General features: G+C 34.4%; 4 protein-coding genes across 4 annotated transcripts; 3 read left to right on the top strand and 1 right to left on the bottom strand.

Moving 5' to 3' along the window:
* Nucleotides 1–1981: 1981 nt before the first annotated feature.
* LOC106344438 (proteasome subunit beta type-1-like) lies at nucleotides 1982–2784 on the top strand. The gene is made up of 4 exons (XM_013783818.1): nucleotides 1982–2024; nucleotides 2313–2425; nucleotides 2542–2628; nucleotides 2710–2784. The coding sequence occupies exons 1-4, from the start codon at nucleotides 1982–1984 to the stop codon at nucleotides 2782–2784; spliced, it is 318 nt and encodes a 105-aa protein (XP_013639272.1).
* A 2216-nt stretch (nucleotides 2785–5000) lies between these two features.
* On the top strand, nucleotides 5001–5620 carry LOC106294325. Its single transcript, XM_013729882.1, has 3 exons — nucleotides 5001–5109; nucleotides 5225–5387; nucleotides 5477–5620. The coding sequence occupies exons 1-3, from the start codon at nucleotides 5005–5007 to the stop codon at nucleotides 5542–5544; spliced, it is 336 nt and encodes a 111-aa protein (XP_013585336.1). The 5' UTR covers nucleotides 5001–5004; the 3' UTR covers nucleotides 5545–5620.
* Nucleotides 5621–9265: 3645 nt separating this feature from the next.
* On the top strand, nucleotides 9266–13104 carry LOC106295779. Its single transcript, XM_013731758.1, has 14 exons — nucleotides 9266–9596; nucleotides 10064–10154; nucleotides 10248–10332; nucleotides 10546–10630; nucleotides 10774–10843; nucleotides 11122–11191; nucleotides 11344–11389; nucleotides 11463–11712; nucleotides 11792–11997; nucleotides 12071–12145; nucleotides 12233–12302; nucleotides 12377–12457; nucleotides 12567–12646; nucleotides 12829–13104. The coding sequence occupies exons 1-14, from the start codon at nucleotides 9481–9483 to the stop codon at nucleotides 12905–12907; spliced, it is 1404 nt and encodes a 467-aa protein (XP_013587212.1). The 5' UTR covers nucleotides 9266–9480; the 3' UTR covers nucleotides 12908–13104.
* Nucleotides 13105–13205: 101 nt separating this feature from the next.
* Nucleotides 13206–17346, bottom strand: LOC106295780 (actin-related protein 4). The gene is made up of 20 exons (XM_013731760.1): nucleotides 17165–17346; nucleotides 16970–17061; nucleotides 16681–16848; nucleotides 16526–16599; nucleotides 16369–16449; nucleotides 16215–16275; nucleotides 16066–16115; nucleotides 15898–15952; nucleotides 15586–15663; nucleotides 15453–15506; nucleotides 15137–15190; nucleotides 15003–15063; nucleotides 14809–14860; nucleotides 14392–14458; nucleotides 14223–14285; nucleotides 14069–14131; nucleotides 13921–13983; nucleotides 13763–13827; nucleotides 13522–13590; nucleotides 13206–13428 (listed from the first exon to the last, which is right to left on the bottom strand). The coding sequence occupies exons 1-20, from the start codon at nucleotides 17175–17177 to the stop codon at nucleotides 13383–13385; spliced, it is 1329 nt and encodes a 442-aa protein (XP_013587214.1). The 5' UTR covers nucleotides 17178–17346; the 3' UTR covers nucleotides 13206–13382.
* Between the last annotated feature and the right edge of the window lie 31 nt (nucleotides 17347–17377).

Raw genomic sequence — 17377 nt, 5'->3', positions numbered from 1 at the left:
GGCGGAAAAATGTGTTTTTTCCGGTTTTGGCGGAAAAATGTGTTTTTCCCGGTTTTGGCGGGAAAAATCTGTTTTCCGGTTTTGGTGGGAAAATTTTGTTTTCTGGTTTTGGCAGGAAAATTGTGTTTTTAAGTTTTGGCGGGAAAATTCTGTTTTTCGGTTTTGGAGGGAAATTGCGTTTTCCGGTTTTGGCGAAAAAATTATGTTTTCCGGTTTTGGCGGGAAAATTGTGTTTCCGGTTTTGCCGGGAAAATTGCGTTTTCTGGTTTTGGCGGGAAAATTGCATTTTCCGATTTTGGCGAGAAAATGCTTTTTGCGGTTTTGGTCGGAAAATACTTTTTCGTGTTTTGGCGGGAATATGCATTTTTGGGTTTTTACGGGAAAATGCGTTTTTTAGAGGTTTGGCGGGAAAATGCGCTTTTTCGGTTTTGACGGGAAAATGCGTTTTTTCAGTTTTGATCGAAAAGTGCGATTTTACTTGTTTGACCGAAAAATGTGTTTTTATGGAAATGTGCATTTTACGTTTTTTTTTTGCGGAAAAACGCATTTTGCGGTTTTAGCGGGAATGTGTGTTTTTCAGTTTTTGCGAGAAAATGTATTTTTTGGTTATAGCAGAAAAATGTATATGCAAGAAAATATGATTTACCGTTTGAAAATAATATTTTGATTTTAAAAAGTCATTTTTGTCATTAATTATTTTGAACTGAACTAGATGCATCTGCATCCAGATGCACCATCAAGACTCACCTTCATTTAGGTGACAATTTGAGATGAGTTTTAAAAAATTCAGCTGGGTGATCCATCTGGATGTAGTATTATAATGCACAAAACGAACATCGATTTGCATATTTAACCATATGGACCACCTGGGTGAGCAAAGGAACATGACCTTTTGTATGTTTTGCCTTCTTAATAGAAAATCCGTTTTGTCAAGAAAAAAAGAAGTATGGAGAACTTCGTACTTCGTTCTCTTCGTACTTAAGACGTCACCTATTCGCCAATATAAGTTGTGTCAGTATTACCGCGACCAGGCCTTTAATATTTCTAGCACCATCAACGTTTCATTGCTATTAGTACTTGTTAATCTTCAAGATTGTTGTAGTATTAATTTATTCTCAGTTTGTAGATCATGCATTTACATGTTTTAAGACGTTTCCTGCTACATACATTTATTTGTAACTAGTGAGATTTAATGTAATTTGTTTACCCCATATATGTAGAAAGAGATACTAGAAAGCTACGATTCTAATAAGTCAAATGCAATTGTATCTTATACAATAAAGTTGTCTTGTCTCTCTTCTTAGTCCTTCACATCATCAAGAAGGAGGAGGCAAATGAGGACACATGTCCTATTCTCTTTAACTATTTCGAAATGTTTCAACGCTACTATGTTATTGGGCTAACTTTAAATCTGGTTAATGGAATGGTTTATAAAAATCTTTAGAAAATAGGCCCTATGTTTTATTAGGGTTTTGTATGTTTTCTCTGTTGAGGATTCAGAGTATAATCAGTTTGACTCTTCGGATCTCACCTCCTTCGATAACGGCTTCACTCCGATTGTGGATACGTTAATATAAGCATTTACGCGTTAATCATCACTCGTCCCACTCTCTCGCATTTAAGCGGCATTAGCATCCTCCAACGTAAAGCTCTGTATATAAATGGGATCGTCTCCTGCAATGACAGATCCACCACTGTGAAATCTCGAAGGTTACTCTCTGTCAAGCATCAACTCCAACTATGGCATCTTCTATGTCAATCTCGCCAAGGTACACACTTTTGGCTATGGAACTCAACGTCTAAGCTTTATGTTTCTGGACTCTAAAATCTGTCTTACTCTTATTCACTCAGTAGGCTCAATTTTTATCTGGAGATCTCTGTGTTTTATTTATGTCATGCCAAAGATTTTCGCTTTGGTTGTTGTAGTTATTACTTGGGTATTGTCAGAGATTGATGTAACTTGGTATTGTTTCAGAAGTATATGCAGCAGGACAATGATGTTGAACTGCCTTCCCTTGAAATGGGTATGCATGTTATCTCTCTTTCCTTTACATTTTTAAAAATGACAGTCCAAACCAGTCCGGAAGTAAGTTTTTTTGGGCCAAACCCGCAGTCAATTTTTTCAATTGCCATCTCTAGCAATGGCTATTGGACTGGTTGAAGCAAACAAACATATGCGATGAGTTCTCAGGTCACTTATGGACTGGGGTCTTACTCTCGCTGCAATGAAAAGTTCTGTGCTTTATTTTACACTAGGAATTGAGTATAGGAGTTGTTAAGCTGTGTCTTTCTTCTTCTGTAAACCATTTCAGGAAAAGGCTGCGTCTTCACCTATGACGCAGTGGGATCATATGAGAAGGTTGGATACAGTGCTCAAGGTTCTGGTTCTACTCTCATTATGCCTTCCTTGACAATCAGCTCAAGAGTCCCAGGCCGCTTCTGCTTCCTGCCCAGGTTTGTTTTGTGTTTGGCCTTTTAATCAGTTTAAGCACATAATGAATCATTTCAAGTTGCTTATTTTTCCGTCTTTTGCCTATGTAGGATACTATCACACCCCTTTCTGAACCTGAAGCAGTTGACTTGGTTAACACTGTCTTCGCTTCTGCCACTGAGAGGGATATCTACACTGTACGTTTCTCCCCAGTTGTGTCTGACTAATGGCTCGTCTATAGCTGACTAATGCTTTGTGGATTGTTTTGTTTGGAACAGGGAGACAAGCTTGAGATCATGGTTTTCAAGGCGGATGACATCAGGACCGAAGTCATGGAATTGAGGAAAGACTAAGCGAGTGTTGGGAACACCTCTATTTTTTATTCGCTTCTCAACACTAGACTCCCTCTGTTTACTTGAACAGTGTTTTGAAGTTTCCTTGTGTGTTAACTGATTCTCCTTCTCTTATTTATGACAAAAGTTCTTTTGGAAGTTCTTTATAGTGTCTGAATTCAACATATTATATAATATAAACTGAAGGGGTTTTTTTACTCTAAACTCTGTTTGGGGAAGCATGATTTGTTCCTCTTATATAGATCATGACTTCAAGGTGTAATATTAAGGATGACTTAAGGGGGTCGCCTTGTGCCGAAAGCTACGGTGGTTTTTTACGAGCAGATTATGCTTGTCATACATCCCATTCTTGATTTTATCAGTTTTGATTTTCTATGGTTTTGATCTTGCAGGTTGTGTTTGACATAAAACTAGAATCAGCATGCTGAATCAACACAGCAAAAGCTGCAGCAATTTGAGTATCATAGAGTCCATCTCATTTTCTCTAAAGTTTCTTAGTGTCATGACAAAACATCTTCAAAGAACGACGCGTTGATTGAAAAGATGGAATCTAAACCCGAAAATTGAGTTTGTGAACTAAGCGAGCTTTGTTGTATATATTTTTGTTTATCTGTAAATTTGATTCATACTATATACACTACAAGAAAACACGTCGGTTGCGAGGGAAATTTGCGAGCGAAAATTTTCCTTGCAAATTTGCGACAGATTTGCAACGGAATTGCAAGAAAAAATATTATCCTCGCAAATTTACGAGAGATTTGCGATGGAAGTTACAGCGTCCTCGCAAATCCCTCGCAAATTTGCGATGAAACATTTCTCTCGCAAATTTGCAAGGGATTTGTAAGAATTTTGTATGTCTATCTTGTTTCCTCACAGCTTCCTCGCAAATTTGCAATAGATTTGCAAAGAACTTGCATGGTATGTACATTTTAACATTTTTCTCCCAAAATCAAATAAAGTTAATAAAAATTTATTAATTAAAATATTTAGTGTTTAACAAGTACATCGATGAATATTTTTGGAAATTTAATCAATATCAGTCAACTAAATATTTACGGGATAAATATTTTCTGACACTTAAAACTAATATTACAAAGTACTAAACATCAAAACTCTATAATTTATACAATAAATACACGTCAAATAAGTTTCCAAAAAAAAATTGAAACAAAATTTCAACAAATACAAAATACATATTAGTCCACCAAAAATATACCAATACCCCAAACGAAACTCTAAAGTCATTGACTTATGAATTTGCAAGGAATTTGCGAGGGATCCCTTGCAATTCCCTTGCAAATCTCAAATTGGCGATGAATTTGCAAGGGAATCCTCGCAATTCCCTTGCAAATTTATTTTTTTCCCAATTACTCAAAATTTAAATAAAATCTAATTTTTATAATATATATATATATATATATATATATATATAATATCTCAAACTATATACCAAATTTAAAATTTTACATTATACATTTCAAAAATAAATAAAAAACACTAAACAACACAAAAACAAAATCACTAATCTTAACTCAAACACTATATCTCAAACCCTAAAATCTATGTATAAACTCTATACCCCAAATCACTAATCTAGACACTAAATCTAATATTTTCAAAGTTAAAGAACAAATCTTAAATTTAACTTTAAAATTTAATATTTCTTTAAATTTAGTTCTAAAACCTAAATTTATACTTCACACACTATATTCCAAACCATACACTTATAACCCTAAACCTTATACTCCCAATCATAAAATCCAAAACACCAAATTTAACATTTTCAAATTTAATCAACAAAACTTAAACATAAACTACTAATTTAAATTTAGAACTTTTCAAGTTTATATTTTCAAATTAGTTTTAAAAAAAATTAAACTCATACTTTAAATCTATACCTCATTACCTATTTTCTTAACTCCAAACCTTTAATCATAAATATAATCTTTCAACTTTAAACTTTTAATTATCAAACCCAAATTCTAATATATTTAAGTTGCAATTATATTGAAAGCAAATCATAAACAACAAAACCATTTATATAATCCTAAACTATGAAAGGGACTTGACAACATTTTGTGACCTATCTATGCGCTCTCTTGTCATACGTTATGACAACAAAAAAATAAAAACAAATTTGTAAAAAATCTCATTGGCTACTACTTTCACACAAAGATTGACAAATATTCATTCCTATCCATTGGATTACACTTTAATCGAATGGACCATATCTTCATTTTCATCTGTTTTTCTTCTCTCCTCTCGATCTCTCATCTTAATCCTCTCAATCTCTCCATAGCTTCTCTCAATCTCTGGACGAAATTGGTAAAACCAAGCTCAATCTATCATCACTTGTGTCTTCTTCTTTATCTACATTGTTTATCTCTCAATCTCTCATCACTTGTGTCTTCTTCTTCTTTGTCCCTACATGAACATGAAGTTTGGGTGGAAGAAGACAAAAACGAAGCTCATGGCTTGGAGGAAAACGGCGACAGTGAAGCGCAGGAGCTGTGGCGAAGGAGGCGCTGAAGCGGAGGTGGAGGCGCGGCAGACTCGTCTCGGTCAAGCACTCTGTTGGCTTCACCTACTCACCACCTTCACAGGTCAACCCACTTCGCCTTCCTCTTATCTCTGTTCTCTCGTTCTCTTCATCTTCTTATATATTTGTAATTGGTTTTGTTTTTTTTTTCAGATCTGAGAAGCAGTAGTGATGAAACAGGAAAGAGAAGCAGTGGTGTGACAGAGAGTGTCTCCGGTTAAGGGTGGTGCGTTGGTGATGCAAAGGCCGTTGGTGGTGCAAAAGCAGTTGATGGTGCGGCGATGGTGTGACAGAGCGGCGCTGTGAGATCCGGTTAGGCCGAGGAGGCGGCTTGAAGCTTGGAGATTAGGTTTAGTATTTTTTCTGGTTTTACTTCTTCTTCTTTTTTTAATTCTGGTTTAGTTTGTCAACCGGATTTAATTGTAAACCAAACTTTAATTTGTAAACCAAATTCAATTATTTTGTAAAAAAAAAATCAATGTATTATATATTTCCATTGTATTTTGTTATTTATAATTTTTTAATTTTTATTAATGTCAAAATAGCGAAAATTATATATTTTTAAATGTATTTTTCAAAACATTTGCGAAGAAACTCTGTTTCATAAATCTATTGCAAATTTGCGAGGAACCATTTTCCATCGCAATTTGCAACGAACCCTCTTCCGTCGCAAATTTACGAGGAACCGTCTTCCGTTGTAAATTTGCGTGGAAACGTTTTCTCTCGCAAATTTGCAAGTGAATTGCGAGTGTTTTTTATTTGCGAGCACGGATTTGCGACAAACTTGTTTTCTTGTAGTGATAGACAAATGTTTTTCCTTGAGATTCATCTGCTAATAATGTTGGTTATTTTTTACCAATTTATTTCCCTATCAAGAATATATGTTTTGTCAAGAATATAAGTTTTTTATTTGTTAGATACAATTAATCACATTTCCTTTTATTACGGTCTGAAGTCTGAACTGTTAAAACTTTGCAATTGGGTAATTTTCTTTGATTTATATATTTTGAAAAAGAATACTTTTAATTTAAAAATATACACAAGAGAATGTATTAAATCTAGAAGTTGAAGTGATTAGATTTTAGTAAGTTTTTAAATGATTTGAAAAGATTTAAGAAATTTTTTATGATTAATGTTGAACTATTCTAAAATCTCATCTAAAACCATGAGATATAATTTTCTAATTTTTAAATTAAAAACTCCACCAAAAACACTTTAATGAATGCAAATCCTAAAATACATATCTTCAAAATATTTCTAAACAGTAAATTTCAAATTAGTTTATCAAATAACAAGTTTAATCACACTTAATTTCAAATAACAAGTTTAATAACATCAAATTTAAAATAAATTCTAAATTAATGTTTTAGTAACAATTTATTGTCCCAGCAATTTAAATAACCTCAAAATTCTAATTAAATACACCCTTTAAATTAACGATGATTATTATAATTCTAATAATATGTGACTCTATATCTTCTTCTTCGATAAGCCTTTTAGAGCTGTTATAATTGATAAAAAAGAGAGCTGTTATAGATATGGTCTACAAGTTTTTTGTTGAATATTCTTTATGAAAATTTATAAATTCAAAAAAATTATAACATAAAATTGTCGAATAGAGTAAGCAAAAGAACAAGAGAAGGTAAAAATTATGTTCACGATATAAACAAGAGATCAAAGGTAATTATATCCAAATAAATGTGTAAATTTAAGAAATAAATATGTCACAGCTTTTAAAAAAACATCAATCACAAAACTAATATTGATATGAAAAATACATATTGTTACAATCCGAACGAGTAACACAATATAAAATAATCTAACAATAAAAATTAGATTAAATCAATTAAAATAAAAAAAATATCAAAATATCTACATTGCAGAAATGAAATAGTCTATTAAAGCTATCTTAACAATTCTAATAAGAAATTTACACAACTGTAATACGATTTTGGTTGAATACCATAATATCAAACAATTTCATTTTAATTTTTTTTTTAAAAATAAAACATACGAATCTGGTGCGTAGCACCGGAATACCACTAGTTGTTTCATAAGTCGCAATCACGAAAATATCGAGATTATGATAAGTCATGACTTCCCAAGCATTAAGTATTCGGAACACACTTGGTTTTAAATTAAACAAGTGTTTGTAATTTTTAAAAGACTCCTTACTTTTAACAAATTATAAACATGTGGTTGTAGATTCCTTAATTACTTTTGATGTGTTTAATAAGAACATGAGATTATCAAAATCATTTAAAAACGATATTGAGGTTACCTAACTTGACATTAAGCTCTTGTTTCCCATTAAATCCGAGCGGTCCAGTACGATATGAAAGATATTTATTACGTAATTAGTTAACGAAAGTGATGGTAAGTGCGTTTGCGTTTCAATAATGGCGTCCAAGCAAAGCTAAAAATAATGATTTTGTTTGTTTCTTTCGTTAGCAAATAAAAAATAAAAATAAACTGCGGTTCAAATGGTGACTTAAGGAATTAAGGAGAACTAAATTTTGACCCGTACGACTGTACGAATTTTCTTTAATATAAAAATATTTTAGGTTATGTAATAAAATATATCAATAAATTAATATAATTTGGTGTTATATATTATTTAATTTTATAATAATATTCATGTGGTGTATAATATTATTTCTATAAAATTTATATATTTTGTATTTTTGTAACAAAAATGGAATTTGAAACATTATTATGTAACAATACTGATTTACATAGTTTTTATTTTATTTCTAAATTTGAAATATATGTGAAAATTAAATTAAGTTGAACCTACATAATAGAGAACTTGCTATATAGTGATTAATTAAACCAATTTAGTATAATTGTTTAAATAATAAACCAAATTGGTTTTTAGCTCAGGCGAATACACAGACGTTAATAACAGTAGACTAAAGTCTTATATATACGATATGAATAAAAATCAAATGTTTCATATATGAAAGGAGGTGTAAACAAATTGTATTACATGATAAAAGCATATAAAGGTATGACTTCTAATTAATGGTCTAGATTAAAAAGAAAATCACATATGAAATAAATCGTAATTTATGTGCTAAATAGATACTATATTTTTATTTTTAAATTAGAAATAGAAATGAATATTTATTTTTTTAAAAAAAATTCAAGATTTTTCTTAAATTTAATTTTGAAAATTAAATCACTTTAAAATTGTTATTATCATTAAAATATTATTAAAAGTATTTTATATCATTATTAATTTTTGTTTACAATCAAAACTAAACTAAAATTATTTTCTAACTAAACTTTGTGACAGTTATAATTTTAATTAACTAATTTTGAAAATATATTTTTAAAAAACTATAAAAGATATTTGAAAGATTTTGTTAGACATTTCTTTAAGATATTTATTAGTATTTCAAATAAAAATAAAGATATTAAAAGATATTTATCAATAAGTTATGTAACATTTTAAAAAAATTATAGGGATTGTCCAAATAAAAAATCATACATAAAATAAGTCATGATTTCTATTTTAATAGTATAAACTAGATTCTGATCCGCCCTTAAAAAGGGCGGGTATATTTTTTGTTTTACATCTTTTTAGGTCTTTTCTATTGATAATTTAAATATAGGTCTAATGACATAAAGCATAATAAATAATATTCTAAATAATGATAAAGATAAAAAAAATAATAATTGGACCATACTTTTATCAATGGGTCACACTGCTATTTTAATAGAATAGATAGTCAATTCCTACTATTTCCTTGAAAATTATACTATATATGAAAATTTTTTGTTGGATTTGATTCCTTGTCAAGATTTTAAAAAATTATAGAAGAAAAACATTTCTTATCAAAATTGATATGGAACAAAAAAAAAAAAATCAAAATTGATATGGAATAAAATGAACAAATATTTATTTTCATTCCTTTTATTTTGTTCTATTCATTGCTTTCTATTCTTATTTAGAGCCGACTAACATAGTAACAGAGAGGAAGGAGAAGAAGCAGAGGGGGTCCATCAATAACATTGAAGCAGCTTCTCGAATGGCGTTTTCTCCAATAACTTTACTTTAGAAACAGAGACATAAAAGAGACAGCTTTGAAACAGAGATGGATTCAAAGGCAAAAACTTTTCGTTAGAGAGACAAAAAAGAGAGAGAGAGAGAGATGAGTTGTAGGAGAGTGCTGAAGTCGATACAAGCCTTGGCTGCTCATAGCTTACTCTTCTCTTTCACGCTCTTCCTCGTTTTTAAGCTCGATCACACCCTCTCCTGCTCATGGTGGTTAGTCTCTATCTCATGAGTCTCTCAATTGGGTGCATGAATCATTTTCGTTTTGTTGGGTATCTGATTGGTTCGATTTCGATTTTCATTCTCAAAGGTCCTGCTTTGATATTTGAAGCGAGAGGTCGTCTCTCTCGAATAGAAATAAGGTTTTTCTTTTGTGGTTCACTCTAGAGAAAGTTTCAGTTTTTTTGTGTTGTTCACATGTGTAGCAGTTTCTTTGAGAGGTTTGAAAACAGTTTCAGATTCCTTGTCTTTATTCGCCCTTAAAAGAGAAAAAAAAAAAACAAACAAACAAAAGAGGCAATCACATCAAATAATTTATACTGAATAAAGTCATTGTAGTTTTTGGAAACTCATGTATGTGTACACATACCCTTTAGAGGTATGCGTTTGCTAATGACTCACTGAGTTTATCTCAAGAGACCATACAAAATTTTATTTATAAGTTTCTGTGGGTTATGTAGGATGGTGTTTTTCCCATTGTGGGCCTTTCATGCTGTTGTTGCAAGAGGAAGGTTCTCCCTTCCTGCTCCTATTGCTCCTCGTAACCGTCATGTATATCCTTCTTACCTCTTTCAGCAAACTATTACTCAAATAGTCTTTTGTATCTACATTTCCAGTATGTTTATGATTCCTTTTGGTGTACAGTGGGCTCCATGCCATGCTGTTGTCGCCACGCCCTTGCTTGTATCGTTCGAGTTACTCCTCTGTATATACCTTGAGAGTTCTTATGGTAAATAACCTCTCCTTCAAATGCCAAAATGATGATACTTAACAAAATGATGGCTCTGATTCTCATAGTTTGGTATTGCTGCTACCGTTTGAGTTTGGAGAATGCAGATTAAGTTGGAGAACATTAACAAAAGTAGTTTGATTCTGTATGAAGGATTGTTTTTCGTTTTCTCCCATTTGATCGGATTAAGACCTATTCTATCTTAAATGGCAGCTAGCTGGCCACCAGCTGTGAGTTTGAGGATTGCATCCCTACCGTTACTGGCGTTTGAAGTAACGATACTGATAGACAATTTGAGGTATTGAAACGTAATATGTTTGATACTTTGATTACTTAGCTTCAACAAATTCTCAACCAAAGACATTCTTTTCATGTGACTTTTAAACACATATCAAACTGAATTGGTATAAAGTTATTAATTGCTGTTACCTTTATCTTCAGAATGTGTCGAGCATTGATGCCAGGAGACGACGACAGCATAAATGATGAAGCAATATGGGAGGCACTTCCTGTAAGTCACTCCACATGTGTTACGTAAATACTTTAAGGCTTGATCGTACTGTTCATGGATATAGAGGTTCAGCTGCTTTAGGCTTGCTGCTCTTTTAATATGCAATTTGTTTTAGTGTTTAGGTAAAAGATCTATCTGTTACATATGAATGGCAAACGGTCTCTAATTTTCCAATAACACAAGTACACAACATATTAGTACTGAGATTATCAATTCAATGAAGTGAGAACGAAGAATCTTATGAACATTTAAGATGATTTTTGCCTTGTTGCCTGCAGCATTTCTGGGTTGCTATTTCCATGGTGTTCACGTTGGCTGCTACGTTCTTTGCCCTCCTAAAGCTTACTGGTAATATTGTGTTTCTTGAATACTTGCCTAGATAGTTTTCTTACTTGGTCTCTTTCTACTGGAATCCTATCTTCCCAAGATGATGTGATTGATGGAGTTACTGTTTCATTCCTTTCTTATCAGTCGCTCGTTGTTTTATTTGTGATACACAGGTGATGTAGCTGCTCTCAGCTGGTGGGACTTATTTATAAATGTTGGGTATGCATTGTCTTTCTTTGCTTAAGACGTAGTTATCATGAAGGTAATATGTGTGAAAATGTATTGCCTGCAGAATTGCCGAGTGCTTTGCTTTTCTCGTTTGTACAAAATGGTCCAACCCAGTGATCCATAGAAGCTCACGCCCTCGTGAAACGGGGTCATCTTCTACCCCAGTTAGATATCTTGACTGGAACAGTGGGCTCGTAGTTACTCCAGAACAGGATAATCACCAAGACAGATACTGTGGTCTACAAGATATTGGTGGCCACTTGTTGAAAATCCCCGTCATTGTATTTCAAGTTGTCCTTTGCATGCATTTAGAGGTAACCACCACATGTCTCTCTATACTTACCACATTGTCTTTGGACAAAAACCAAAAATTCTGATGGTTTGGACTTTCAGGGGACTCCTGAAAGAGCTAAGGATATATCTATCCCAGTCCTGTTTTCTCCGATATTCCTGTTGCAAGGCCTTGGTGTTCTCTTTGCAACATCTAAACTAATAGAGAAGATCGTCGATTTACTACAAGGGGAAGCTGGTACAGGATTGTATTTTAGAGTTTCATCAAGTGCACATGATTGCTTGGGTTTCTTGCACCATGGTTCCAGGTGACAATCAAGTTTGTCTATTTCCCCAAAAGAGTTTGGTTCACAATAGTACACGATGCTCTTATTTTCTCAGGCTATTAGGTTGGTGGTCGATTGATGAAGGAAGCCGGGAAGAACAAGCTCGACTGTATTTTGATCAAGAATCTGGGTGAGTTAGTATAATCCAAACTTATATGTGGTCTAACAAAAATTTGTTACTGGCCTACTGAAGATACATGATAATATGCGTGTGCAGTTACAATACATTCAGTGGTCACCCGCCTGAGATAGTCAAGAAAATGCCAAAGGAAGATCTTGCTGAAGAGGTAACTTTTACTCCTCGAGTATTGTGTCTTCTAGTTGCAGTACTACTTAACTGTTGATAATTGATACCCTCTAGGTGTGGAGACTTCAAGCTGCTCTTGGTGAACAAACCGAAATCACAAAATTCAGCCAGCAAGAATATGAAAGACTGCAAAATGTAAACTTTCTCCTATCCTCCATGGGCTTGTGTATCCATTGTTTCTTCTATTGGTATTTTTTTTTTTACTCTTTGGCTTAATCCTGCTCCAAATGTGTCTGTACTATAGGAGAAAGTGCTGTGTAGGGTTTGCTTTGAAAAAGAAATCAGTCTGGTACTGCTTCCATGTAGACACCGTGTTCTCTGCAGGTATAATCCAATATTATACTTGCACAAGTTTGATTTATCACTTGATTCGTCTGGAAATAGTATATGAATAAACTAGGAATCTACATAATGGACAGACTAAGAAGTTTGAAAAGTCTATCCGGCCATAGCTGACTCAGTTCTCATGTTCATGTATTATTTATGTGCCATTTTTGTTGTTGCAGAATCTGCTCAGACAAGTGTACAAAGTGTCCGATATGTCGTGTAGCCATTGAAGAACGATTACTTGTATACGACGTTTGAATGTATCCAACTTTGGCCCATGCTCGAGATTAGGATTTGAGGTTGATGCTCTAAACAATCCTTCCTTTTCTTACCATACTTTTGATCTGTTTTTGCTGAATCTTTTTTTATTTGTCTGGATCAGCATTAATACATACAATCTCTTACGTACTTTAGCAATAGCATGCCAAGTTTGTGTAAATATCTGTCTCCCTTTTTGTATTATATTTCTTTTGGGTGAAATAACTTCAGTTCATCAGGTTCTGTTTCCATGACCACGACTTCCATGTGTTTCCATTGCCTTTTATCCACCAGTAGATAGTTTTCTAATAGATAGCGCTTAAAAACTGAAATGTTGTTGATGTGACGATGTCTAACACGCAATGAAGATAAGGTGAAAAGTAGCAAGAACAACAATGATAAACCATTGAAAGTAACACATCCGCTTAGTTTTCAAGTTTTGTTCTTCTCAGGTTCAACAGATTCAGAAGCTGTTTTAAGGGCACTTTCTCTGAATGTACGAAGCGCCATGTTCCTCGTACCTTCATGTGTGTCACCAGAGAAATTAAAAATCAGTTTCTAGTTTGAGAGTCTGTGATCAGTGGGACGAAGCAAAACAGGAGGGAGGGACTTACTCAGATTTGGAGAACCACATCTGTTGGAATGAGCCCAGTGATGCCAATATACTCCCTCCTATCCATACACTGCACATATATAACATCACATTTTCAACGTTTATCAGATCCAAAATCTTAATGGTCAGTAAAATTGCAGGAGATTAAGTTCGCAGTAAGGATCAATCAATGATCTGGTAACACTCATAGAATTGAATTAAACAATAAAATGCAGAGGAAGAAGTGAAACTATATATCCAACCTGAATCTTCTTTCTGTTGTGTTACCGCTCGCCAACACTTTAACTCGAGCCGAGTGAGGAGATTCCTGAAACGAACGAAAGAGAGCAGATGATGAACCATTTTCGAAATCAAGGAATGTTAACAAGCGAGCACAAAAGAGAGAGGGAGAACACAATACTTCTATCAAGTCCTTTTCGAGGCGTTCTTTCAATTGTTGCATCGATGATGTGCCACCAGCAAGCTGCCATAACACAAAGAAGAAAAGTACTGAATATCATCGAAGAAAGCTAAAGGGACTTGAGAGTTGATATTGATTTTTATGTTACCAGTATGCTACTATACAACTCTCTCCGGATATCCACATCACATTTGTTGATGCTCTCCATGACCTGTACAATTTAATAAAATGGAGAGCGGAGTTAGAGACAGTAAAGAAGCGAAAGCTGTAATGACTAGAGAGTAGAGACTGTGCATATATACCATGTGTGGCAACCCACGAACAGTAGGAATCATGTCTCCATACTTCTCCATCCCAGGAATTGTCTGGCACAGAGAGTCACTTTATAATATCTTTGAATAGCAATTTGAGGCTCAAAAGAGCTCAAGAGAAGACACAATCCGTAGTTTAAACGGTGCCGGGTTTTGGTACCTGAACTATTGACGGGTTGAACATCACATCAGGAATCTTGAACCTATCAGCACCGATCTCGAGCGTCCTGCAGTGGACATGCTTATTAAAATATTGAAAATGACTAAGAAACGCAGTGGTTGAGCTTCCAATCTTCATCAAAGCTTGCCCTTTGATAGATCTAACTTAATTCTTAATTATTACATTAGATTCAGATTCCATGCAGGTTTCCAAAAGCAATGTCTGAGTCTTCAAAACTTTTATTCCAATGGTTTAACGACTCAGATCCAGCTCAGGACTTTATTTCAGATTAAACAAGGTTCACAATAGCGCTAAGTTCTCTCTAGAAAACAACCACGAATCTTAACTTATATATGGAAAGAAAAAGCAACTGCAGCATATAAAGAAACCACAATAAGCATATAAACTGGAGCTTACTGGCCATCAGGAAGCTCGTATGACGTAGTTGGGATGTTTGCATACGATTTGTCTGCAGAAAAAATCATCACATCAGGTAATTTATGGCTACAAGACCATTGAACATTTAAAGATACAAAAGTACTTAACATTCAACTCTTAAACCACTCTAAACTTTGAAGAAAAACAAATTTACCAAGAAAGACATAACATACCGTCATAAGGAGTATCAGGAACACGACAAATAGAATCCTTGATATCACCCACTATCATCCTCTGTTTAATAAAAACCCACTAAGTTAAAATACAACAAAAAAATTCAAACGAGGTGTCATTATCAATTACGGACCTGACAGAAGAGCTTGTAGCTTTCCGTGGTGTCAGGAACACCTACATCCTCAACCTGCAAGGATCCGAGGGGATGGAAATAAGACAATATTACACTCCAACGATAAGAAAAAAAGCTCTAAGGAATTTGCTAGTGTCAACTATCCTAATTGAAAATGAGTCAAACCCTACAGTTGCTTTGCCATTGCCAACTAAAAACATCAAATGTACTATGTCAAGAGCACAAAATCAATGTTCAAATCCCTCTCTCTCGTTTTCTCTCTCAATAAATGAATAATACTCATATAGTAGCTTCATCCACTGATCCACATACGAACCTGGAATTCCCCTGGTCGTACTTCCTTTCTCTTGAAAGAGTATCTAGGTCTTATCTGCAAAAGAAATGACCAGCAAAACTCAGGTAAAATGTCTCCAAAGATATACAACAGTGTAAAAATAGTTTTAACTTACTTTGATTCCTTTACTCTCCAAGCTTTTCAGTAAGCAGTCAGTGAGAAACTCCCCTCCAATTGGAGCTGATACAACCGCCTGCGAGTATAAAGCATGGTCAACAATCGGATCATATGAAAGCAGTTCTACAATCTACATAAATGCTGTAAAAGTAAAACTAGTTATCATGCACATGGATGCGAATTTATATTAGCTAGAGAATGACACTTTTGAACCCAAATATAAGAAACTCTCTCTTGCAGCAGGAACTTTAAACCAAAGGAAACAGCATCACAAAGCTTGAAATCTTAATAAACTGAGAAATGCATATACCTTTTGAAGGACATAACCTTCATGCACCGGTGATATAGTTGTGGATCCTCCACCGCTGGAACACATCAAACAGAAACAAGGTAAACTTTCACAGCAGATACGACAGAAGTGGAAGCTCACACATACTATTGAAAAGTTCAATAATTTTAATCAGTACAGAAGTCTCACCAGTCCACAACCAATGAAGTAGCACGCCCAGTAGCAAAAGACGTGAGAACCTAGCAACCAAAAAACGCCAAAAGTCATGTACATAATTAGAGATCTGGTTTCACAAGAGGGAAACATAAGACCAATGACCCAAGGTAAAGGTAATATACAGGATTCTTAGCCATAAACAAAGCTGGAACTTTGTATTTTTCAAACATTAGCTCTGCCGCCCTGTTAAATAAAATGATTTGAGAAAATCAGTAACACACTCCAAGATACATCAATATAGAAAAAAAGAATATCTATAAAGCAGATAAATCAGACTTCTCTCTCTGCTGTTGGGTGTTTAAAGGAGGCTCAGCTAGCAGCATGGGATGCTCCTTAGGATCAATCATCAGACAACCCCTTCGGATCATAAACAATATTTTAGAGATAACATCAAACAGCAACTAAGAGAAAACTAAACGCTCAACACCGTTACCTGAAAGCATGTTCCCATATATTGTCCACCAAATCCCAATCAGAAACTATGCCATCTTTGATGGGTGACAATATCTGTTGACAGAAAATAAAACTCATAGTTCACTAACCACTTCACAATGTTAACATTAATCAAAAGAGGAGAAAGCAAATAACCTCCATATGATCCCGGCGGTAATTCAAGGCCTGAGATCCCACATACAGCTTACGTTTCCCCTTTTCTTTGTCAGACTCGTTGGTCTTCGAATCCTCAGAGTTCGAATTGTTCTTCGCAGAATCAGCATCCACATCCATCGCCTCAACTCCATCTATCGCCCCAACAACCTTATAAACAACACATGAGAAAAAAAAAAAAAACCTAAGTTGTAATTCATATCCCAAATCGACCGTAAGAGACATGAGGCTCATAGAAGCGGGAAAGATGGAAAAAAGGAGGGAGCTTTACGGAAGGGAAGACGGCCTTGGGAGCATCTTCGCCGGCGTAACCAGCCTTGCAAGTGTGCGAGCCCAAGTCAACCACTATAGCTGACACTTCATCTGTGGAACAAACCCAACACGGAAAAATTCAAACTTGAACCCCAGAGATGGGGCAAGAGCCGAACGAGAAAGCAATTTTAGGGTTCGGAGAGAAGAAACTCACCTCCCCCGTACATGGCCGCCGGAGAGCTCGTCGGAGGGTTTAAACACGGGCTGTGTTCTCTGCTATCTAGGGGTCAAACCGAAAGGGGTCAGAGATTTGAGTACTGAGCTCAATTTTTTTGTCGAGACTAGTCACTAGAGAAAATAGAATAGAGTCGAATCCGCTCACTGGAGAACTTTCGTAAGGTAAAATATAAATTGCATAATTATACTA

The sequence above is a fragment of the Brassica oleracea genome, chromosome C5 (genome assembly GCF_000695525.1).
Source record: "Brassica oleracea var. oleracea cultivar TO1000 chromosome C5, BOL, whole genome shotgun sequence".
NCBI classification, from domain to species: Eukaryota; Viridiplantae; Streptophyta; class Magnoliopsida; order Brassicales; family Brassicaceae; genus Brassica; species Brassica oleracea.
The sequence above is the reverse complement of the archived record's forward strand: the minus strand, read 5'-3'. Positions and strand labels throughout refer to the sequence as shown.